Source organism: Diadema setosum, chromosome 17 (assembly GCF_964275005.1).
Source record: "Diadema setosum chromosome 17, eeDiaSeto1, whole genome shotgun sequence".
Classification (NCBI taxonomy): domain Eukaryota; kingdom Metazoa; phylum Echinodermata; class Echinoidea; order Diadematoida; family Diadematidae; genus Diadema; species Diadema setosum.
This window is the reverse complement of record NC_092701.1, coordinates 21,589,487-21,615,134: the sequence shown is the minus strand read 5'-3', so window position 1 is coordinate 21,615,134 and position 25,648 is coordinate 21,589,487. Positions and strand designations below refer to the sequence as shown.

General features: G+C 39.9%; 1 protein-coding gene across 1 annotated transcript; it reads left to right on the top strand.

The window, feature by feature from the left end:
- Positions 1 to 9,540: 9,540 nt before the first annotated feature.
- LOC140240736 (spliceosome RNA helicase DDX39B) lies at positions 9,541 to 24,381 on the top strand. The gene is made up of 10 exons (XM_072320499.1): positions 9,541 to 9,569; positions 10,390 to 10,642; positions 12,207 to 12,334; positions 12,920 to 13,196; positions 13,602 to 13,720; positions 17,126 to 17,257; positions 18,787 to 18,896; positions 20,475 to 20,619; positions 21,023 to 21,170; positions 21,556 to 24,381. Exons 2-10 carry the CDS (start codon positions 10,429 to 10,431, stop codon positions 21,567 to 21,569), a joined length of 1,287 nt encoding a protein of 428 aa, XP_072176600.1. The 5' UTR covers positions 9,541 to 9,569; positions 10,390 to 10,428; the 3' UTR covers positions 21,570 to 24,381.
- Positions 24,382 to 25,648: the final 1,267 nt, after the last annotated feature.

The following is a 25,648-nucleotide window of genomic DNA, read 5'->3' as shown; positions in this document are numbered from 1 at the left end:
AATTAGGGTCAAAGGTCATAAATGTTTCAACCTGTATCTTGGTGAATACATGTCCTATCTTTCCCATATTTTGCACACGTAAAGACCATGTTACAAGGATCATTTCACAAAATAACCACTTTTTGCTCAGATGCCATCTTGGCTGTGCAAAGTTGGGTCAATGGTCAAATGTACTTCATTCTGTATCTTCGTTATAGTTTATACCAGGGAGGTACCTCCCTGGTTTATACCGAATTTGGTACCAAAGATGGTAGACCTCACTCTCTTTTCTAAATGAGAATCCAAATATCACACGGCCAATGTCTCTAAACACAGATAAAATCTATATGGTCATGCCTATTGCGATCAGGACTCGAATCATTGATTAAAAAAAAAAATCGGATCACCTAATTTGTCAGTCTTGACAAATTCCGAGTCTAGTTCTTCTTCTTCTTCTTTCTTTATTTCTGGACAAAAGTTGTGTATCTACGTACTCAGAAAGTACTCAGAGTATCAACTTCAAACTCATACCATATATGTATCATGTCCCAAAGACGAAAAATTTTATAAAATCATAGTGATCAGTCGACCGTGACGTCACTATGACGTCATTATATGAAAACACATTTTCACTCCTATCTCATTAATGGAATGGAATTTTTCAATGAAATTTACGTCACATATAGTTCAAGTCAAGCGCATCCTACTCATATAATCAAAATTCATATTTTCTCTTAAAACGTGCGCGTACGCGCGCGTTGAAATATTTGTATGCTCAAATCGAGCTCAAATTTTTTTTGCACACGTTTCAGCCCAATCGGAGCATTTTTTGAAAAATTGAAAAAATTGGACGGACGCGTACGCGCGCGCACATATACGCACGCACAGCTCTTATGCAATAGAAATTTCCCATTTTTTTACACTTATCGGATGCCTGAAATGTCAAGGAATATTTCTACCAAGTTTCAAGTCAATCCGATTCAATATGACGTCACACGGGCCCGTCAAAGTTGAAATTCCGCGCGCGCGTTAATGGCGATATACAGTGCAACAATGCCAAAAAACCGCCAATTTTGAATCCGATTTTACTCGTCAAGATGGACGATGACCCCCCATTTTTTTTACATATTCTGAAAGCTGATGAGTTGTACATGTCATTTCATGGGTTGGCGATGCTGGAAAAATGATGAAAAGATATCAAATTTCTTAATAAACTAAAAAAAGTAAATTTTCAAAATGACGTCATCGAATTTTAAGTTCACTCAAGCATATATCACTTATTCTTTTGTTGATTTTCATCCAAATTTCAATATGTTGTAGCTTATTAAATGGTCTTTCAGTCATATAATAACAACATTTTGATTGGATGACGGCATCACCTCTTAAAAAGGGATTAAAAGTAACATTGTCAAATTTGACCAGTTTACGTGTTATCTCTATGGGAGTGCAGTTTTTCTGGAAATGAAAACTGACATGACTATCTTTATCGAGCACTAGCTCACTTATGCTTCGGTAAATTTCTCCCAGATTTTAGTATGTTGTAGCTGAGACCGTGGGCTATCGTAAGTGTGCCCTTTGTTTTTTCATACGGAGTCGGCATCACGTCCAAAAACTTGGTTGAAATTAAAGCTTATCTTCAATGTATTGAAATATGTCTTTGTTTCTGCAACTTTCTTTGCAATAACTCAAGAAAAACATACCCTATCACCACCATATTTTGCACATATTTAGTTCATGTCACGTACATTATTTCACAAAATAACAACTACTTGATCAGACACCATCTTGGCTATGTAAATTAGGGTCAAAGGTCATAAATGTTTTATCCTGTATCTTACTGAATACATGTCCAATGTTTACCATATTTTGCACACGTAAAGACCATGTTACAAGGATCATTTCACAAAATAACAACTTTTTGCTCAGATGCCATCTTGTCTGTGCAAAGTGGGGTCAAAGGTCATATGTACTTCTTCCTGTATCTTCGTTATGACGTGTTATCTCTATGGGAGGGAATTTTTCTAGATGTGAAAATTGACATGATTGTCTTTATCGACGACTAGCTCACTTACCCTTCGGTGAATTTCTTCCAGATTTTAGTATGTTGTAGCCAATTTAATACTCTTTAAGTTTTGTTCATCAAAGATTTAATCGGATGATGTCTTCACCTCGTGAAAATGGATATAATATAACCTTGTCAAATTTAACCAGTTTACGTGTTATCTCTATGGGAGGGAATTTTTCTGGAAACAAAAATTGACATGACGCTTCTTATCGAGCACTAGCTCACTTACTCTTCGGTGATTTTCTCCCAGATTTTAATATGTTGTAGCTGAGACTTTGTGCTATCAGTAATGTGCCTTTTGTGTTTTCATACGATGTCTGGATCATGCTAAAAAACTTGGTTGAAATTAAAGCTTATCTTCGATGTATTGAGATCTTTCTTTCTTTCTGCAGCTTTCTTTGCAATAACTCAAGAAAAACAGCCTCTATCACCCACATATTTTGCACATGTTTAGTTCATGTCACGTACATTATTTCATAAAATAACAACTACTTGATCGGACACCATCTTGGGTATGTAAATTAGGGTCAAAGGTCATAAATGTTTCATCATGTATCTTGGTGAATACTTGTCCTATCTTTCCCATATTTTGCACACGCAAAGACCATGTTACAAGAATCATTTCACAAAATAACTACTTTTTGCTCAGATGCCATCTTTGGTGTGCAAAATGGGGTCAAAGGTCAAATATACTTCATTCTGTATCTTCGTTAGTGCATACGGAATTCGGTACCAAAGATGGCAGGTCTGACTCTTTTCTAAATGAGACTCCAAACATCACATGGCCAATGTCCCCTCAACACAGATGAAACCTGTATGATCATGCCTATTGGGATCAGGACTCAAATCATTGATTTCCCAATAGATCGGATCACCTAATTTGTCAGTGTTGACAAATTCCGAGTCTAGTTTTAAGCTGTAAGTATCAAAGTTTATGTCCTCAAAGGCAACATTTTGTGCAATATGTAAAAAAACATAGTTTGAAAGAAGAAGAAATAGCTAAAAGCAAAAATAAATTTGATTTGCATGAGGCAAAATGGAGGAAATGGAACAAATTATATCTTTATGGAGAGTCAACTGCCCTTCCCCTTTCTTTTTCCTTTCCCTTGCTCAGATGGTTCTTTCTTCCTCACCGCGGTTTATACCGCTCCTTTTTCTAATTCCCCGCCCCCCTCTCTCTCTCTCTCTCTTGTCATATGGCGTTCACTGTAGTTTATGTTTATTATGAAACAATTGTCCTGTCCTGCATTATCATCCCAAAGATTGTAGCGTCGAATAAGCCAGTTCGGGGGTCCAGTTTGAGCATGAGCAGAAAAAGGTCATTTGTACCGAGAGACAGGTTGGTTTTTAATTTCACTGAGATAAGCATCTGTAATGCTATGATTATTCATGAAATCCTTATAAATGGTGCCTGCCAGTACATCATTACCTGACAGCAAGCCTGGTATTTGGCAAACTTAACAAAAAAGTTTGTTAATGTTTTCAAAACAGCACATTGAAGTAGATGCTTCCCAAAGTGTTGATTAACGAACCATTCTGGTCACTCCATCTACACAGGTTCATTCTTTGTTAGAATACGAGTTCCATAAATTGCTATGTTGGGCAAGCTGCTGCATTATGTCGCTTTGAATTGAGTGAAGTGCCTAACCAACTGAGAAAAATGAAAGGTCATTTGTAGCCTACCCATGTGCACATGAGCTATCTCCGAACTGGCTTTATACCACCCCCTCCCCCAGGCCTGGAGGCGTTTTTTTTTTTTTAAGACGGCACAGATTGGGGCATGGCGCGTGTTAAACCTATGGGAAAAACGTTGGGTTAGGGTTTTTGGTTAGGGTTAGGGTTAGGGTTAGGGTTGGGGTTAGGGTTAGGGTTAGGGTTAGGGTTAGGGTTAGGGTTAGGGTTAGAGTTTGATGGTTAGGGTTAGGATTAGGATTAGGGTTAGGTTTAGGGATAGGGTCCGCGATAGATTTTTAGTTTCCCCAATCTGTGCCGTCTCAAAAAAAACACGCGGCCGGGAGAAGGGACAGAAGACTTGATGTTATTGTACAACGGAAGTTACGGAGAGTGCATAAATGAGCTGGGTGAATAGTACCTTTGTTTTGTTTTGTTTTTTGTTTTTTTGTTTGTTGTTTTTTTTTTTTTTACATTGCAGTGTGTGTTCTTGCGCCTTTGGTTTGTTTTTGTCTTGTCTTCGGTAATATTTAGTGTTTCCATAGAAGGCTATTTTTTCTTGTTTTTCAAATAAGACATTTCCGTCTGAAAAAAAAAAGGCACATCAGCGAAACAAGACTGAAATGAGGGAAAAGATTCTTTTGTTAGACCCCATTTACAGTGCGGGGCTCGGCCGAGCCCAGCCTCAATTGCGAGGCCGAGCCCCGCAATTTTGTACGTTTACACTGCAGGGCTCGGCCGCGCTTTTGATTCAAACCTTCCAATATTTTGTCGTAGTGGCGCTCTGCTTGCAAACAAACGCAGTTTGGTATTATCTGGTTTTCAGACCCTTTGCCAACTGAATCTCGTAGCGACAAAGTCGCCGTTCGGGCAAAGACCATTTGCCGAAGGAAAAAAATCCTTTGCAGGACAAAACCACCTTAAACTATACTAGTTTTTGACGTTGAGGGGGTTAATATCCTGAATAGCGCAGTGCCGTATATTCTTAATATACGGCACTGGAATAGCGAAAGATACAGGCAGAGGGTTTGGAAGCCAGACTAAAATTGGCCGCGCATTTGGCCCAGTTTGCGTTTACACTGAGAAAAGGCCGGGCTCGGCCGCGGCCGAGACCACCTCCAGAGCGAGGACAAATGCGAGGCCAATTTTTGCCTCGCATTTGGCCTTTTGCGCGTTCACTGAAATGAAGGTGGGCTCGGCCGCGGCCGAGCCGCGGCCGAGCCTCGCACTGTAAACGGGGTCTTAGTGACGATATACATGATCACACAATATACAAATGATGCACAGGATAGAGTGCGTTAGTGTAGGCGTATAGTGCACTCGAGGGTATTTACAATTGTGAAACATGCACGAGGCGAAGCCGAGTGCATGTTGCACTACATTGTAAATACCCGAGAGTGAGCTACGCCTCCACTAACGCCACGAAATAATCCTGTGCATCATTTGTTTTATAAAATGGGTCGAAAATTCGAAAACTAACAGCATTTGTCAGCGTTTTTCACGTACCTTTGTGGGTCAAGACGTCCGAGGATGTTCGTCCCAAACATTTACGCACGTCGCACTCGGAAATCCCGCACATGTAAGTACTGTACGTATAAGCGTATACGTACGCCACATGATTGTTGAGCACAAGAAAGGCCGGCTGGCAGCCCGAACGAGAAGTTGTTTACAGGATTGACAGCGCGTATGGTAGCACGCGACGCACTTGTAACAACTGATTAAGTGCGCACTGCTAGTGTAAACATTGTGACGTCAGTGACTTTACGCTTTTTTGCAAGGCCGTGCATGATAGTATACAAATAATGACTGCTTATGAGGGCACAGTTAAAATTATGGGCCCAAGGTGATGTGAAAACCGTAACTATGCCCGAAGCGAAGCTGAGGGCATGGTTACGGTTTTCACATCACCGAGGGCCCATAATTTTAACTGTGACCCGAATGTAAAGCAGTTATTATTTGTTTTATATACCGAAAATATAGATTCCGAAATATAGATACCGAAAATATAGATTCTAGTCTCTTTTACAGCACTCGTAATCAATGCTGATTGACAGCGCGGCGGTCGTATCACTGGTGCGTACAGTGATGTGTACAGTGTACGTTACGTGTACTACGGGGTTGCGATTGTCTCCAAACCAGTCCGCTAGTCTCTTTTACAGCACGCTGAATGAATGCGCGGCGGTCGTATCATTGGTGCGTACATATGAGCGATCTACGTGTACGGGGTCGCGACTGTCTCTAAAACCTATTTACTAACTGTGCCCGGGCCCCGGTCACAGTAACTCAAAAATAGGGCACAGTTATTTTCATGACTCCCCTTTTAACCAATCAGATGAGAGGATTCTAGAAATGAGGTATATAATAAAAATTAATGCACGCACACGTGACTCATTTCAGCGCTTCCAATCGGCTACATTCTTGAACCCATTTTATAATCGCTATTATCCAGGCACCTGAATGTATTCATTAAGATGCACATAATCAAGTGTCAGCGACGATCATTACATCAAAGAAAGACTGCAGTGAAGAGCCGTTAGTATACATGTTATTAGGTCCCTGCTTTCAGGGTCAGAGACCTCGGATCTTTTATAAATTCCCCCTCCCCCTCCCCCCCCCCCCCCCCCCCACAAGGTCGTTAAACTCGAATGTGACATCTTGCGATAGCCAGAAAATCAAATTACCTGAAATAAACTTTAGTTAGTTTCAATCAAATATGTCAGACCAAAAGAGGATTGTGTCATTGCATGATGACGTCAACTCAAAATCGATCACTGTATCTGGCGTATACAGAGAACACCTGTTTATATCGAGCTCGCTTACAACGATCGGGGTATCGCTTTTAACGAGGGCCGTCCTGATTTTCGATTACTGTAGGCCTATTTAGCTGGTCTAGCTCTTTTTACGCCATAAAAGGAACAATGTTCGGGGATGGATTACCAGTCACAATAGTTAAGGTTTAAGCAAACTTTATTATGCTCACGCAACACAAACTGCCGGCCGAAAGGGGCGAAGGTTGTACAACAACAATATAACATACATCTCAAACACTGCCCGTAAGAGGGCAGTATAACACACTGGCGCGATCACTTTCTTCTTTCTGTCTTCTTCTACACAACACAATGGAAAACCCTTGGCTATGGAATAATCATGCACATTCAATATGCCAAGAATGTGTGTGGAATTAAACCAATCAAACTTCTGACTAATGATGTGGATAGCTAGACCACGTTACGAACACTCCATGATTTGATAACATTAATACAAACATTATCCCCATATAGACACAGTCTCTAGAAACTTGTATGGACTGACTGACAACCAACTAATATGAAGCACCAACATTACACTATGATAAGCACTGCTATCATACAGTACTTACTCAATGGATCAACAATCAGAATCATGCTCATACAAAAATACCAATAAGCTATGCTATACATGTATAACCTCATACATACCCTGTACAACGTCTTCTACTAATCATAAAACAACACTTAATAAAACAAATTACTTTACGGTGTAAATGAAACAGAAAATATTTCACAATGTCAACTATCAAATATCATACAAACACATGTAGCTACCTCACTTTCTACCTTTTCTCACAATATGAAACACTACTACTGTAGGCCTACATAAGTACCATGGTCTCCCCACTCGCATTCACTCTTTTGTTACAACACTGTTAAACACAGCACATACAGCTGTAATCCCTTTTCTTCTACATATGCTGGGATTTGGGATGAGTGTACATAAACACTACACTATAGCTGTCTTTCCTCTACAGTCTTAAAGCACAGACACACCACACACAATGTTGTTACATTAGAACCAAGTAGACATCAACATAGGCTCTAAAAGCGCAGAGACAAAAATCCCTAGATAAATCAAATGAAAGCAACATGGCATTGAAAACAACAATGTGGTGTGTTCGTAATAATGCCTGATACATGTACATGTATTCAAATCGGTATGAGTAAGACACGCATGTGAATGAAAGCCGCTGAGAATAGCCACCCATCTGATGTAACAATATCAAAACCTTAATGTCATCATTAACTTATCATGTAAATAATTACTACAACCCTTTGGCATATACCAAACGAACCAACTGACAACGATACATCCCGTAAAAGATGTACTGTATATAAAAACAAATTACAATACATTTGTATAAGAAAAACGCAGAGATCAAATACACCTGTACGGTGTATTATACTTTGAAAAACGTACTCAAACTTCCAAAACATATTTTGTCCTTCAAGTGTATCAAAAACGGACTCCGACATTGACGTCACTCCATACAATATGACCTGACACACGATTTTTACATCAAAAAGGGGAAGAATAAGCTACATGAGGTCCATCAAAACTACATTGTATATGCCATGTACAATGTGTTACATGTACCATACATATCATACAAACTTCATATAATGACAAATTATGATCATACGTACATATATCTTTTCTTTATCAATAAACCTGTTACTGATATTCTACCCTTGCATGTGCAACAACAACAACAAAATCAAACGAGGATCATACATACGTATGTAAAAATCTCACCTCTCCTAAATGTGTGCAATATGTACTTGACATAAGACATACATGTAGGAAATGACTCAAAGAATCATACACACTGGGCAAACTGAAAGGCAAAAATACAAACATAAAAATGCGGACTTATACTTGAGTTGCTGTCAAAACCATCATGTGTATGCTACACACATAAAATGGTAAATATGTTATTCAGATTTGCACAACTAATTGCTATGTGCATGTCAACTGGCCGCTTACATGATGTATACTACACTTTGTACATGTACTTGCATCCAATAACAATATACATATACTGTTTTTGTACATTACATTGAATCTTAATCAATGCATAACACTTGAAACCATACCAAGAATATTATCAGGTTTATAATATCCTTTAAAAGTAAAAAAAAAAAAATACATGCACAGATTCATTCAATACAACAATAAAAAAAATAAAGAAACAAAAATGAATACGAGTTTTAAATCTGACAGTGCCGAAAATATCAAGAGTTGCAGAACTACACAATTCACACAAACTTCACCCGTTGTCAGAAAAAATCCAATGTAACTAACATAATTGTCAACTAAACTTTACAATATGTCCTTGGGCATGAAACATAACAGATCACAAACGTTTACATCGCAAGTTCGTCTCTCACTTCCAAGCACTAATTACACGTACGTCGTACATTGTGATAAAAAAAAATCCCATAAACTTATTCTTTGTTGTTTCGATAAAAACAGTCCGTTTATCCTATTACATACACAAATATATGAATTTAACAAAACTTATAAAAGTGAAGTAGTACGTAGCACACAATTCAAGTCACAAATCAGAGTCCAGAAACATCCGGTAGCTGAGGTCAAAAATGGGGGTTATCAGTTATCAGGGAGCTTCTGAATATACAGTCAATGTCTGGAGGACGGCCAGGAGGGGGTCCTACATGCAAGCACGTGTAGTGACCTGTTTGAGGGGTGGGAGCAATGTCTGAGGTTGGAGACATCACAGGTGCGCTAAGATGAAGATGACGTGCAGGAATCTTCTCGCGCCAAGGAAAGCTCCTTGGTAAAACCAGGGAGGTGGGAATTCCCACCTCCCTGGTTTACTACGTCAACCGTACGTATGTAAAACGCGCGCGCGTGAACCGTATGCATGCTAACGGCAAGTTATCAAACATGCTGCAGCTATGCTGGTTGCTTGTGTGGCTGATAGATCGATCGCGTGCGCGTACATTGCGTGCGCGTGCGTGCGTCTCTGTAGCGTTTGGTTTGAACAGCTTGCAAGAGTGAGGACAGACTGCTGGAAAGCGTAAGTGAAATCCAACTAAATCGCAGATACAACTTATCATTTGTCAAAAATATTGAATTCTAAAGTATTTTATAGATGTATTAGTCCATTATGTGTATTCAAAAGTCGATCGTGATCAATTAGATGCAATGAAAGGAAACTAAATGTTCATGTGAAATGCGAAGCTGATAACTAATCGCACGGACTATTCGTAGTCACGTAGTATGCATACTGCAGTAGATGCTTTGTGCAAGATATTGGAAGAAGCAGCAGCAGGCCTGTCCGTACTGTAGTGTACTGATTGAATGTGTACCTATTTTTTTCTTCTTCTTCTTCCTGTACTGACCGACAAGTTGATATTTTGGGCGACTAATTATATTCTCACATGTTTCAGTCTCTCTACGATGTCATTACGATGCAATTGTAGCCAATGAATAATGAAATTATTGCGATTAACATTGCTGAGTGCATGCAGGCATGCAGAATAACGAATAACTACCACCAGTTCGTTCTTCTCCGTCCGAGATCCGCTCGCTTCTCATCGTATGCGTACGCGCGTAATATGCCTGGTTATGTTTTTTTTACTTGCTTACAATTTACCTAAGTTGGTTGGCCAGCCGGACTGCTTTTAAGAAAACGTTTATTCCCCAGGCATTGGCTACTTCCCTTCAGTTTGATTTCCATGGTTATAATCTACAGACTTTGTACTTTGTCAGGCAGGATTGTTTGAATTATTGATATTGTCACAGTGTATTTTTTATTTAATTTTTGCTGAACAAAATGAATTAAATTCAACTCAATACAGAATTACCATTTCTTATCTTTCTTTGTACTGTCACAGCACAGTTGTACTAGATCTACATCATCTCCACACATCGACATGGCTGACGACAACGATCAAGAACTGTTGGACTACGAAGATGATGAGGCACAGGAGACTGCCGATGCAGGTGGAGATGCAGCAGTCAAGCAGCAGAAGGAAGGCAAAGCCAAGGGATACGTATCCATCCACAGTTCCGGGTTCCGTGACTTCTTGCTCAAGCCCGAATTGCTGCGTGCTATCGTAGACTGTGGTTTTGAACATCCGTCAGAAGGTGAATAAACATGGCCGAGTTGTGAAGTGTGCAATGTTCGTAGAAAACGTAGAGAGTCAGAACTGCAGTTGTAAACCCACATCCCAGCCAGCCTTTCACAAGCATTAATCACCTTTTTGTTGTTGTTGTTGTTGTTGTTGTTGTTGCCATTTTTGCCATCTTGGCCTCCTTATTACCTCCGCCAAGGGAGGAGGTTATGTTTTCGTTACTGTTGGTTTGTTCGTTAGTTCGTTAATTAGTTAATTCGTTTGTCCGTGTGCAAAATAACTCAAAAAGTAGTTAATGGATTGAGATGAAAGGTTGAGAATGACACAAGTAACAAACGATTAACTTTTGGTAGTGATCCGACAATTTTGGGGGAATTTATGAAGGATTTTTGATATTTTGGCAGGTAGGGTCAATGAACTAGGGAGCTCAGGCTGGGCGTATTTGAGGTTTGCCTGCGCGCACTAAAGTGCGTGCTCTAGTTTCTGCTAGGGTGAGGCGCGCCGTGCAGCTGAGGGTTTATGACATAACAAAGGCTTCTATGTTGGGAAATCGGGCGACTTTCAGCACACAATGCTATAAATACGTATTGGTGGAAATCACTGATATCTCTGTGGAAGAACAAGATCAGTGATGGAAATGAGCTGCATGCTTGGTGGAGGTCTGCGCTCTCAGAGTGCTTTTCTAGTTCGAGGATTTTATTGTTAGAGTAAGAGAGGGTTGTGTTGTCTGTCACATACCTGTGAAATGTAAATCGAGTCATGTTCATTAAATATTTAAAGGAAACCAAAACCCAAAGAGCAATGGGGATTGAGTGAAAGCAGCAACATTAGTAGAACACGTGAGTGAAAGTTTGAGGAAAATGGGACAGTCGATGCAAAAGTTATGAATTTGTAAAGTTTTGGTGTTGTAATGACTGGATAAGGAGACTACTAGAGTTCATGACGTCGTGTGTGGACAACAATATAAAGAAAATATGAAGATAGTTCCACAAAAATTTATTTTTCATGAAAATTACACGTTCCATCAGCTTGATACTGACATTATGTTAAAGGGAAGTAATTATTCCCCCTGCTTTCTAAAAGCGGTCAGTCAAGTGCTCTTTCATTACGCTAGAAAAGTGAAAGCATGTTGAATTTTCTTAATATTTCCTTTATATTGTTGTCCACACCTGATGTCATAAACTCAAGTAGTCTCCTTATCCAGTGGTTCCAATACCAAAACTTTTAAAATTCATAACTTTTGCATCGACTGTCCCATTTTCCTCAAACTTTCACTGATGTGTTCTACTAATGTTGCTTCTTTCACTCAATCCACATTTCTCTTTGGGTTTTGGTTTCCTTTAAGTTTCTGCCAGGTGAAGTATAAATGAGATAGATACAATCTGTTGATAGGACCAATGGGAATGATAATCGTAGATTCCACTTGCCAGGTTTTTGCAAATTGAGATATATATTTTGACACCGGGAAGCTAACCTTACCTCTAAAAATTGTTATGCATGCTTTTTGCAGATAAATCATTTTGTGAATCCATGAAAGTCTAATGCTTAAACACGATATCTTGCTCTTCTATCCACAGTTCAGCATGAATGCATTCCCCAAGCCATTCTTGGTATGGATGTCTTGTGCCAGGCAAAGTCTGGTATGGGTAAGACTGCCGTCTTTGTTTTGGCCACCCTTCAGCAGCTAGACCCAGTTGATGGCCAGGTGAGAAGAACTTTTCAAACACTTGGTTATTTCTTGTATTTCATTTATCATACAGGCTTAGTTAGGAAGTTTATTTTATTTCATCTTTTTGTTTCAGTAAGCAGATGGATTTGGATTAACAAGTGCATTAACAGGGTTCAAAATTGGCGATGGTCTGCTGGCCATTGGCCACCCAAAATCACGTCGCACTAGCTAAAAATCATAAAATTCTGAAGTTACTAGTCCGTCTGGCTAGCCAAAATATTGCTTCAGTGTCGAAATTGATTCTAAGTAGTCCGCGTGGCTAGTTAAAAAAAAGTTAAGTGCGACCCCTGATTAAGAATGTGGATGCAGAAAATTCTGGATTTATACACAAGGTGGCCCAAGTAGGAAGAAGGCATATTTATTGGTTAACCCCACACCCCCAAGTAGATGCAAAATTTACAAAGAGAATAGATGAACAAATTCGTGCTTCTGTGAATGTCTTTGCAAATTGTTATCTTGGAACTGGTTCTTGGCATGGGTTTTAGACTATGTGAGAATTTTTTAGGAGGTGAGAATTCAGTTCAGACAGATGAGTAGATATTTCTCTTCTCTCTGCTGCAGGTCTCCGTGTTGGTGATGTGCCACACCCGTGAGCTGGCCTTCCAGATCGCCAAGGAGTACGAGCGCTTCAGCAAGTACATGCCCTCGGTGAAGGTGGGCGTGTTCTTCGGCGGCCTCAGCATCAAGAACGACGAGCAGACGATCAAGACCAACTGCCCCCACATCGTAGTGGGCACGCCAGGCCGCCTGCTGGCCCTGGGGCGCCAGAAGATCCTCAACCTGAAGCAGATTAAGCACTTCATTCTTGATGAATGCGACAAGATGCTTGAACAGCTTGGTGAGTTTCCAGTTTGACATACCCAAAACAAGAACAATCTTTGTAATTCCATGTGTTTAGTGTAAAAGAGGCAAATTGACAGCTATGCCCTTAACCTGTTCGTTTCGAGTATACCCAGGCAGCTGTTTTGGGGAAACGCATACTATAGCAAAATCAACTCCTTCTCAATTGGTTAATCATAGCAAAACCAGTGTTATCATAAGTTAAGTTATAAAGGATCTGTGCCTCTAACTCAAGAGTCACCAGCACATGCCTTCATTTATGCTATTTTTAACTTTCCATACAGTCAAAATGGATTTTCCCAAAAATTGTAGGTGAGAATCACGTTTGATATTGATATCAGTCATTTGTTATCGTGTGTGGAGATATTAATTCCATACATATCTTTTTATTCTTTTGTCCTAGACATGAGACGGGATGTGCAGGAGATTTTCCGAATGACGCCCCACGAGAAGCAGGTCATGATGTTCAGCGCCACGCTCAGCAAGGAAGTGCGCCCCGTCTGCAAGAAGTTCATGCAAGATGTAAATATGCCACCTCCCCTCACTTCTCTCACCTCTACACTCGGCACGCCCCCAGTGGCAGAGCTGGCAGCTGACCTCCAGGTCTCGACTGCAGGCTGAGTCGCAGTGGAAGTGCAACTTGCTCTCAATTCCAGGCATCCTTCTGCCTTAGCTCCGTGAGCGGTGACATGGAGCGTCCCGCAGGATGATCGTCTCGCCTCACTGGAGTGCTAGTCTAGCTTTCAACCTGTCATCACAGCTATCGTAGATAACACGAGCGCTTTCGTGTCACGCTGTGCCAGATCCTCGCATTTTTCGTCCGTACTACGGCGTCTTATTCCGCATTCTAGGCTCTGTTGTCATTTGCGCGTCAGGTTTCACGTCTCTTCGGCATTTCCAGATTTAGGGTAAAGTTTACAGAGGTCACACCATCGCCATCTGTATCAGCGTGTTCAATATGTCACATCCTAGGAGCGGATATGTGCACGTGTGTGTGCATTCCGGCACCACAAGTTGCTTTACGTCCTGGATCATTCAGTCCGTAAATCGCGCGTTCAGTAGCGTAGGATTGCAGCGTAAGAGAATCCAGCCCAGTTAGCTAGAAATAGGTCAGTCACAGCATGCTGTGTTCCTCTCGCGTTTATGTTGTGTAGAAATCAAGAATGGACTCTGCTTTAAGTCTTCACATGCCAAGTTTTAGCAAGGACTCGCATACCTCGCCATCAGAAATCAGAATGGAATGTGATAGGTCTACTTCAGCTTGAGTCAACGCGATTAGCTTGTCGTCCTTTTTGTCTGTTAGCTATCACACCAGAACTCTTGCGCATGTATTCTCAAAATAGATCAGTCTTCGCGTATGTTTTCAGTGCGTTGAACTCTCCTGTGAAGTGAACAATAAGATGTTGCTGAGCAGAAAATGATGGCAGATAGCAGTATGTGTCCATGCATTGCCTTGCCTCATCCAGCTGGACTCTCGTTCAAATGATCGGCGTTCAAATCAGAAATGGGAGCGTGGCCTTTTCAAGTCCTATCATGAAGTGTGAATGGCACTGGCAAATCTTGTGGCTGTGTGATATTCACAGAGAATGTGCACTCTGTCAAAGCATTTTAGTTACTCTGTGAATGTGTGATTGTATCAATCATAAATTCTACTGATATTGTGATAAGCTGACTTCATAGCATCATGAATCTCGAAAATTGCTGACTTTTTTCAGTAATAATCTTTATTAAAGACAGATATATGGGCAAGTTAGTTATTCAAATTCTCAAAAACCTCCAACATAAAGTGAAGAGTACAGTTTTGGTCATCATTACTTCTTGATTTGAGCACAACTATGTCCTATAGAGACTTATTCAAATGCTTGCCATGGCTGAATGACACATTAACATGGCTGAATAGCAGAATATATCAGATACAACAATCAAGAAGAATCTCACAGGGAAAGTGGATTAACTTGCTAGATTGTCTTAAAAGTGTGCATTTCTTGCCCATTAATCTTCTGGGCTCCGAGAAAAATGTTTGGATTCTGTGTCTGCAATATCAAGTCAGATGTACAGATCCAAAGAATTTCCAAACAGGTAGCTTAAAACTGAAGTGGTTTACCCTGATAACCGAAGAGTAACAAGTTTGCGTCATAACATTTTTTTTCTTCACTTTATTTAGCATTTAAGAGGCAAAAAAGGCTCACAGGTCAGAGTCATCAAAAAGCCCAGTCTGTGTTGTATACATTCTGTGATGGTCAAAATAAGTTTCATTTTACGTATGTCAGCAAAGCTCCAGAAAAGATTTATTGCCTTTAACGAGAAAGATATGTCAGTTGTTGAAAACTGATTGGAAACTCATGGAGTACCATAAAAAAGAAACAGTTCACAAATTATTGTGTGTTCTGAGTGTCACGTAAACTTCCACACAAAGGCTTGTCACCAGAACAAGATAACAGATAGTTCAGTGCAGGGTACAAGTCCTGCAAATGAATTTCAAAGCCAGGTTGAGAAAATTGGAAATAATTGCAGCTAATATTGCCAAAATCAGAGCCCAACCAGCTGCAATATCAATGGTATGATAAGTTGCTAAGTGAGAAAGATTCATATTCAACAGTAAGGGTGTAATTATAGTCAAAAGGAAAATTGATTGATTGTGGGAAGAGGGAGGGGAGTGTTTAAAGTGTTGCTTCAGCTGTCAGAAGCATATTCTGTACATCACCATCACAATTATTTGTAAGGGAATTTATTACTGGGTATGGGTGGATGAAATATTTCAGGTGGTACCAAAGTGAAAAAAAAAAAACTTTCTGATAAGTTTGTAGCCTAAACCTCACGACAAAGAGTGTGAATGATTGTAATAGATGTGAATGTCACTTTGTTGGGCATTTTTGCAATGGTAGATACAGCATGCTTCAAATAGGAACACAACATTGTAAAGCACAGGTTTGCCAGCTGCATTCCTCTCTCGATGATGGACTGCCTGTGTGTACGTGTGAAGCGAGGAAGTGCAACTTCCTGCGACTTTCTCACAAGAAGTACCACTACAAGTAATTTCCAGCAAGGAAGTGCATCTAATCCGCTCAAATCTATCACCCGGCAATGGGGAAAATCTGTCCAAAGCGATCTGAAAAATGGGACACTTCTTCACAGTCATGAAATGGGGAGGACAGGAGGTGTCGCTTCGTCGTCTCAAAAGTCTGGCTGAGGGATGCTTCCACGCGGGTGCCTAGTGGCTCGAGGGAGAACGGAGAGCTCTGTAGAGAGGCTGTAGCGGTGCACTCAACCAACCAGGCCTTTCCTATGAGATCTGCCCTGGCCCAGCCCGGCTCGGCTCTGCGATGAGCTCGGGACCTGTCCTGGCGATGGTGGTGAACATCGCAGCATACAGAACTGTGCATTCTGCCTCGCATATCGTAGTGGTATCTGGGTGGCATGGAGGGTTCAGGGAAGGGGAGGGGGTCCATAGAAAGGGAAGGAAATAAAAAAAAAAAAAAGACGGTTGGTATAGGGGAGGAAACCTAATCTCTTTGAGATTAACACAATAATAAATTCAAGCAGCTTGGAACACAGTTGGGACAGAAAGTAGGGTGTTTGTGGTATTTTCTGGAATAGTTCATTGACGTCAATTATGTCTCACCAATTTTTGCTTTGCTTCCGATAGCCATAATCCATTCATACTTACACATGAACAGTGCTTTACATGGAAGAAAGAAACACCAAGCTGGATTAATGGGAAATGATACCCACCTGTTTTCCTAACATAATCTCCTTTTAGGTCATTTTAATTAGACACTCTTTCCTTCTGTTTTTGAGTACCAATTTTGTTTTTGAATGTCTCTAGTGCTGATCAGGGAATGTGGGGATATCCAGTGCTGTAGTCCTTATGTGTGTTTAGTTTTGTTTGCATCAGACCCAAGCCTCTGTGTTACCCCCTATCTTTAGCCGATGGAAGTGTACGTCGACGACGAGACCAAGCTGACGCTCCACGGACTGCAGCAGTACTACGTTAAGCTGAAGGACAACGAGAAGAACAGGAAACTCTTCGATCTCCTTGACATCTTGGAGTTCAACCAGGTCAGTGTGCTCGCCCGGTCAGTTAGGATATTGTGATTTACTAAGAACTGATGACCGTAATTGGTTTTGGAACTGCAGAAGGTCTCTTTCAGGAAAAGTAGAATTGTTTTCATTCATAATTAGTATAATTTTTGAAAACTTTTGCTAAGTCACATCATAAATCATTTCAGGTTTCAATGCTTGAGTAACAATGATATGATTTTAGTACTCTGTTACAGTGCAATATCACATATGGTTCATTAAAGCACTTCTTTTAGTGTGTATGTGTGTGTGTGTGTGTGTGTGTGTGTGTGTGTGTGTGTGTGTGTGTGTGTGTGTGTGTGTGTGTGTGATGACATACCCCAAATCTTGACCTCTATGGCATTTATATATAGTTCAGAGGACTTGCAGTGCCCTGCAGTGTCAAGAGTAAGTTCAAACAGGGCTTATTAGGACTCGTGCAAATGCAGTGTACAGATGGAAAATGGAAATGACAATTATCTCATTGGCAATTTGCAAGCTCATTGTATGGAATCACAAACACCCAAGATAGTACATTTGGAGTACTGGAGAAGTCTTTTGGTCATGTATCCAGTCACACCCATGAGTTCCCATTGTGAAATGTTTGCCCCATCCTATTTCATCTTTACAAGGCTTTGGAATATTGTGGAGTTTGACTTCCTTTGCTTGGGACAATTACAATTGTTTTTTTCATGCACAATTTATCTGCATATCTTCTTTGTAGACAGATTACTGATGAATGTCCTCTCACTTACTGTTCGAGTGAACAATGGGGTTTAAAGGGACTGTACAGTACTGGCTGAAGTGGGGATTCATGTTTTGAACATTCCTAAGTGAGATAATGAAAAGCCTCTTATGAAATATGAAAGAGCATGTAAGTTTAAGACGGATTCAACATTTATTTGATGAAAATTGGTTTTCAAATGGCCGAGATATCAAAAAAAGTGCTAATAATAAAAGGCGACATGCCACAACTTTATTAGGATCCCTTTGTTTCACCTTGTTTTTGGATATCTCGGCCATTTCAAAACCGATTTTCATCGAATAAATTTTTGATACCCCTTAGAACTGCATGCTCTTTGACATCTCATAGAGTGGTTTCTGAATATCTCGCAAAACGTTAAAAGCTAAATCCTCACCTCGACCAGAACTGTACACACCCTTTAACAAATAATTTCACAATTTGACCGTATCTAGCAGACATAAAAGATGGTGCTGATGCTGTCAGCATACTTCATTGTATGAGCAATTCCATGAAGAGTAGAAATTGCCTATCCCTCGATCATATCCAGTCACAAGGAATTTGTCCACCTTGATCATTTATCCAAATTGTTACAATAACCACCTGTGAAATGGAGCCACACTGTTAAATTACGTAATGTACATGTTTTACAGTTTACTTCACAAAAATTATTCACTGAGCTCGTCCTTGGAATCATGCCGTGTAAAATCCCATTCAAGTCAAATGTAAACCAAATGAATTTTGACAGCCTTGATGGTTGACAGTGAATTTACCTTACTCACCACAGGTGGTCATATTCGTGAAGAGTGTGCAGCGATGCATTGCCCTTTGCCAGCTGCTGGTAGACCAGAACTTCCCCGCCATCGGCATCCACAGAGCCATGCTTCAGGAGGAAAGGTTAGTAGGCATTCTTTGAGCAGGGATTCCCTAGTCCCCTTGTCAAAATAATTTTGTGTTTGTTTGTTTGTGTCCTTAGGGGGAAGGGGAAGGGGAAGGGGGGGGGGGAGAGGTAGCAGGGAGGAGGAATCAGATAGGCTGATGAGGACTCTGTTGCCCATATTGGAAATGCATTGCAAATTGTTTCTTGTAGAAGAGAGACACAACTTTCTCTTGTAATATTTTTTTTTTTTCTCTCTGCCCAAATGGGGTAGGGACATTGCGAAGTTCATTCATCAGGACATTTTTCTGTGCGTGCTTTATCTTGAGAACAGTTTATATCAGACTGGGGAAAATGGAGCAATGAAATATTGTGATATTTTGCCGCAAAAAAAAAAAGAAAAGAAGAAGAAATAAAATTGTAATTTTCTATGAAAGATTTGTGGTGAAAGACTTGAAGAGGGATTTAACCCTATTCTAACTGGGGGGGGGGGGTCAAATTGACCCCCCCCTCGACGTTTCGCGCCACGATTTCGCAACGCGCAAAGATTTTGCCGCGTCGTTTCACGACTTTTTTCATTGAAGTCTCCCGCATATTTTGAGACCAAATTTGCGACGTCCGGGTACACCGTTTTGAAGTTACGTAATGTTTTGCATATGCATGTCAACCAAAAAACAGCTCAAATTCACGATATCGTGTGCAAATCCAATGCAAATTGTGTTTTTTGGTTAAATTGATATAAATTAGATTATTTCAACTTTTAACCATTGAAATTAATAAATTCTAGTGTAGATAAGCCTGAAAAAGTGCCTGCAACAAATTTTGGCAAAAAAACAATAGAAAACAAAAGGTCGAAAAAACAATAAAATACATAAGAAATTAACAAAACAACAAAAAACAAAAGAAATTGATTTCGATTGTGCTAATTTTTTTCAGGAAAATTGTTTGATGTGTCTTGAGGAATTCTGACACAAAAATTTAGCAATCCTCCAGTCTTTTTAATGGAGTTATAGGTGAAAATATGATTTCATGCACAACTTTGCATAATTAATTTATTAAAAATAGAAAGGCAATATTTTTCTATTGTATGACCATGTTATCTTGTAGTTTACATCCAGCTCTATCTTCAGGCAAAATTTCGCGGCGATTGCACGATCGGCGGCCGAGATCTGAAGGGGGGGTCAAATTGACCCCCCCTCAGTAAAAACTTGGTCTCAAATAGCCCAGTTAGAATAGGGTTAAGTGATAACCAAAAAGTGTGTTGTGTTCATCTGAGATGTTGCATGTATTTACACATGTATGATATACCCCACATCTTTGCATGGCAGTCTTCATAATTGTACAACTTCTTGAAGCAGATTACATAGCGTGTATGTAGAGCCCAGTGTAAAAGTCCCATATGTGTCTTGCCATTGAAAGATTATCAAAGAGAATTGTATTGATGCTCATAACTGATAGATCACGGTAGACCTTGCCCTGATTGTAGGATTTTTGGCGCTTGTCCTGCTATTCATAGTTGAAGCTTGAAGACTGGGTCTAGTTGTGAGAGCCGTTATCTTTGCATTCAAACCTGTGTTTACCCTACCAACTCCATCTAGGTTATCGAGATACCAAGCCTTCAAGAACTTCCAGAAGCGCATCCTGGTTGCAACCAATCTCTTTGGTCGTGGCATGGACATTGAGAGAGTCAACATTGTGTTCAACTACGACATGCCAGAAGATTCTGACACCTACCTTCACAGGGTATGTGAAATTGTCGACAATTATCGCTAAGTGTAATCATTAGCAATCTTTGTAAACCGTTTTCCAGTCCGTCTACTGGTGTGAATGCGTCATTTCTATTGTAAGGATCCCAGTTAAAACCACAGAAGGAGAAAGCAGTAAACCAGAAACCAGGTTTTTTGTGCAATCTTAGAAAGTCATCCCCATTTGAAAGTCACCTATTCATCTGACGAAAATGGCCATCTTCAGTCATGTGACTGCCACTTGTACATAGTCAGTGTGTTGTGTAGGAATTAAAGTTACACTCTTTGTCTCTGCATACTGTGAAAAATGACTACAATTTCCTTCAGTATGTCATGCTTCATTCATCATAATCTCAGTGATTGTGTTGCCTATCACCAGTGTCTCAATCTTCACGGTACAGGTTGCGAGGGCAGGCCGTTTTGGCACCAAAGGTCTGGCCGTCACGTTTGTCTCGGACGAAGAGGACGCCAAGATCCTCAATGACGTCCAGGATCGGTTCGAGGTCAACATCGGGGAACTACCAGACGAAATCGACATAACCTCTTACAGTGAGTGCACTGCCCTTCCTGTTATCTATAACCTTTGTGTTCAGTCATGTACTGCACAAGGTGTCAAAAGAATTTCTGAGGAATAATCCTAAAGAGAGTCTGAAATGAAAAAAAAAAAGAGATGAAGATAGCACTTAACATTCATGCCTTTATTGGGCATTTTCTGATCTGTTTTGAAATTGGCAATATTTGTGTCAGTTTATTTGTGTTGTGGGTGTGTGCAAGATTGTATTAATTTTACAATTTCTTTTTTTTTTTCTGTTTAATCCCTCCTTATGACTTGGGAACACAGTGGGTTGTTTTTGTTTGTCACTAAATATATTATTGTCCAGTTACATGACTCTAATATGCTGGTATATCTGTCTACTTACCTCCTTATCTCCAGTTGAACAAGCATAGAGCCGGTTCGTCCCCGTAAGAAATCTTCTGAGTCATCAGGATCCTCCAGAACAGTCTCCTAGAGTTTCATCATCAGTGTTCATCTAGCAGCCCTTGTGTCTGCTGCAAGCATGGCCAGGAACTCTGTCCCAATGCATATTTATACTTCTGTGTGAAACAAGTGTCCCATTTGCATACATCTGTCAAAGAACTCTGCTCTTTGCCATTCTGAGCTTCGTGAGGCCTAGCTGAAAGTTGAAGTCAGCAGCTAGACTACTCAATGACATGGACAAGAAATTTGATGTCAGAAATGGAAATGTACGCACCATAGTGATTTCACATTGCTCCTCAATTTCAGGAAGTCCTTGAATGTGCCAGAGACTGGGAACTTGTTCACCTACTAACACTTAGTAGTAGTCATACCCAAGTCAGTCTTGTTTATTAGTTGGACTGTGGTGCAAATTTCTTTTGCTGTTATGGATGGAGAAACAAATGTTTATTTTTTTCTTTTTCGCTTCAGAGGTGCAGAAATTGTAAATGCCAATAATTGTAATGTAGATAGATTTGGGCGCTATTTTGTGCTTTGTTTCACTGTTATTTCACTAGTCGATAAGTACTTTTCTTCTCTGCATTTCAATCGTAGTAAAAGATATGTGAGGACAGTTTGAATTCAATATTGCAAGACACGAGTGTGCATCCAGTCCTGTGTGAATCTGGGTCTTTGCATGACTTGTTGTGCTATGAGAAATGACAAGTTAAACCTCAGTATGCTGGCAAAAGCCTATTCATTGTCAAACCCAGGTACTCACATCAACATACCTTTCAATCAAATGTGACAATGTGTAAATATCCTCATTTGAGATAAAACTGGATGGAGCTAGGTGAGATCTCGGCATATCAAAGTGAAATAGGGGCTAATCCTTTTTGTGTACAGCTATCCATTACTGTTAGAAAGTTCCGAGGACTAAATGCAATCAAGAAATGTTATGTGAGGTTCTGCATCTAGTTTGTTCTGCAATGTAAGCCACCACAGGTAAAGCTTCTGTTACCACAAGACATGAAATAAACTTATAAAGCCGATGAACTGATGGCTAGTCTTAATGTAACAAAAAAAGAGAAGAAAACAAATATCTACGTCATGAAAAAAAAAAAAATAGATCTATATCTTGCTTTGTAATATTTAGTTCAATTTGGTTGAATAGGTTCATTCCATTAGTGTTTGAATTGTGTGGGTTTTTGTTTTTTCTTTTGTTTCACTTTCATTCTTTTTACACTTGTTCTGGTGTGAATCACCCCATAACAGCCCTCAACTATGGCTCAGTAGAGTAAGGTGCAGTGACTTAAATTTTCCCTTCATGGGCGGCTTTTGTTGTGAGAGAAGTTCACATTTATTGAGAAACTGTTCCTCAAGTTCAGAATGGACTGCAGAAGAGTGGAGAAGTAATGGGAATGCCTGCATTGTTTTTAATTGAACTTTCCACAGTGATGGTAGAAAGTGCAGGGTATGAATGCACTTTCACACTGGAGATAGCATTTTGTCCAGGGTGTTTGCTAGGTCCAGTATTTTGTCCAAAGAAAACTGACATTATGCGAAGGATTGCAGTAAAATATTGTCAAGGAATCCAGTGCAGAGCTTGCAATTTGTGATACTGTATTAAATCAAAATTGGACAAAACCTCCTTCCCTTCTCCTCCCCCACATGCAAATTGTCCTATTGGGACTTCAAAATATTTATTGGCATGACAAATGATACTAAGAGTTTGATGTTAATTCCAGCAACGACTTTGTACAAGGCGTATGGTGATTATACGGGGATACCAGCAGTGTGAAAGTGTCCTGACTACGGGTTTCCATCGTGCTTATTTTTGTTTGCGTGATTAAATGCAAACTTTTTTGCAGGGGGAAGGGAGGGGACAATTTTCATTCACATATGACGTATGCTGTTACCAGGCATCTCATGTGCATTTTATGTGTGGCCTTAGAACCTTCCAGGAATCTGTAGAGATATTTTTTGCTTCGCTCTACCACGTGGAAGCATAAATGGCAATGTTAATATGGTTGATCATTATATTGTGAATTGGAAAAAGATGTTTAAACTTTTGTTTCGTTTTTTTAACTACCAGATACAAGTGATCATGACAACTAGTTAATGAACACAAAGTTTGCACTCATGGTTGGTTGCAGCCCTACCGTTGCAAGCCATGTGAACCTCGCCAAACTTTTCCTCAAAGTGGTGTCTATTGCACGCAGCAAATGTGAGCTCAAACTACCTCCAGACGTAAGAAAAGATTAATAAATCATTCTTTTCATTTAAGTCCTATGGAGGCAACCGTTGGCTGCGTTGATGCTGTATCTTTTATAGGTTAATAATGTCGAGTGGTAACGGTGAAATTGGTTCTGTTCCATTCTCTTCACAGGTCTCACCTGGTGTCAGCCCATTGTCAATGCCTCTCTTTTTCTTTTCTCTTTTCATTTTGTTTTCTCTCCCCATCCCCCCCCCCCCCCTCCCTATCTTATAAAGAGGGCTCTGGTTTCTCTTCATACTGTCAGATTTTGTGCCAAGATCTATTTCATATTTTTAGGATGTTTCTGGTAGGGGGGAAAAAAAGAAAGGTCTTTGGCCTCGAAACTTTTCTTTGAGCTCACATTGCGTCATTTTACCCAGAAACTGCAGGCATTTTGAGTGGTCATTGAGATACAGGAATGTTGTCCTTTTGTAAATTTCCTCTTTTTTTTTTTTTTTTTGTATGACAGAAAGAATGATGTATGTAAAGACGTGTGCAGTACACTTTGTTGGAAATAAACATTATAATGACACATGTCTCTTTTTGACTGAAGCAAAATTTTGAGATGTCTCTTTTGTTGGTGAATATTGATTTCCTTGACATCGTATGCCATACTAATGGCTGCAGAATTGATAGCTTCTAACATCTACGTATGGAATGTGGTTGATAATACAAGTGTATTTACCATAGCTGTGGAGGGAGTTATGATTGAGTGTGCAAGTGTTTGTGTGTGCGAGTGTCTTGTCGGTTTGTGTCTCTGTTGCGTGTGTCTATATGTGCATGCAGGAACACAGGCCATCTACACAGAGTGTGTTACAGGTACTAGTGCTGCTGATACATGTAATACATTGTACATTCACAGCCAGTTGATATTTTTATTTTTTGTCGACGTGTACATATACATTGTACATTGTATTTTCATTTTCTTTCCTAACTTCTCATAGTGTTACAAAAGTTTAGTTACTCTGGAAGCCAATAGCCATGTTGGAAACACATGCAAATTGTATTTAATGAACTAAAGTGTTCTTCAGTGAAACAATACAGTACGCTCCCGTTGTAATGAACATGTTTATAACAAAATTTCAGATACAACAAACTAATATTCAGGTCCCAAAGTTATCATCCATGTATTTTTATTCACTTAATTTGTTCAGCTACACGTATAAAGAAATTTCGATACACTGAATAACGAAAGAAAACTGCTGGTACTGAGTACTTTGTTGTAACAGGAGTCCCCTGTACTCCTTTCCAAATCTTATTTTGAAAGTACAGTTGAACCCTTGTATCCGGACAAGTCGGGACCGGGGCTCATCCGGATAAGGGATTTGGCTGGATACGGGAGACTCAATGCTTTATACATGTACATATACATACGCATGTACTGATGTAGTCCATTGTAGTACCACATGTAGTAATGTGTATACTGCAACCTTTTCATTGTTACACTCAGTAACAGACCCCAAAATAGAGGTGTACGTTTAATAATGTTGGAAGTAATATGTTATTCATGTGTGTTTGTGTAGGAGTTCTCAAGGAGTTGGGAATCCCCCTTTCCTCCCGTAATTATAAAAAAAATCACAGCGAGATTGCATCCGTATAATAGAGAGATCCGGATAAAGGGAGGCCGGATGAGAGAGGTTCAACTCAGGTGTACTGCAATAGCATATGGGCAGCATTACTATTAAGTACAAACTGTGCCACATGAAGTTCCTTCTTATTTTCTTCCTGTGCTCCCTGAATTTAGCAATATGTCACCCTGTATTCATATACATGTACATGGAATCTTACGCACAACCAAAATCTCAGTATATGTTA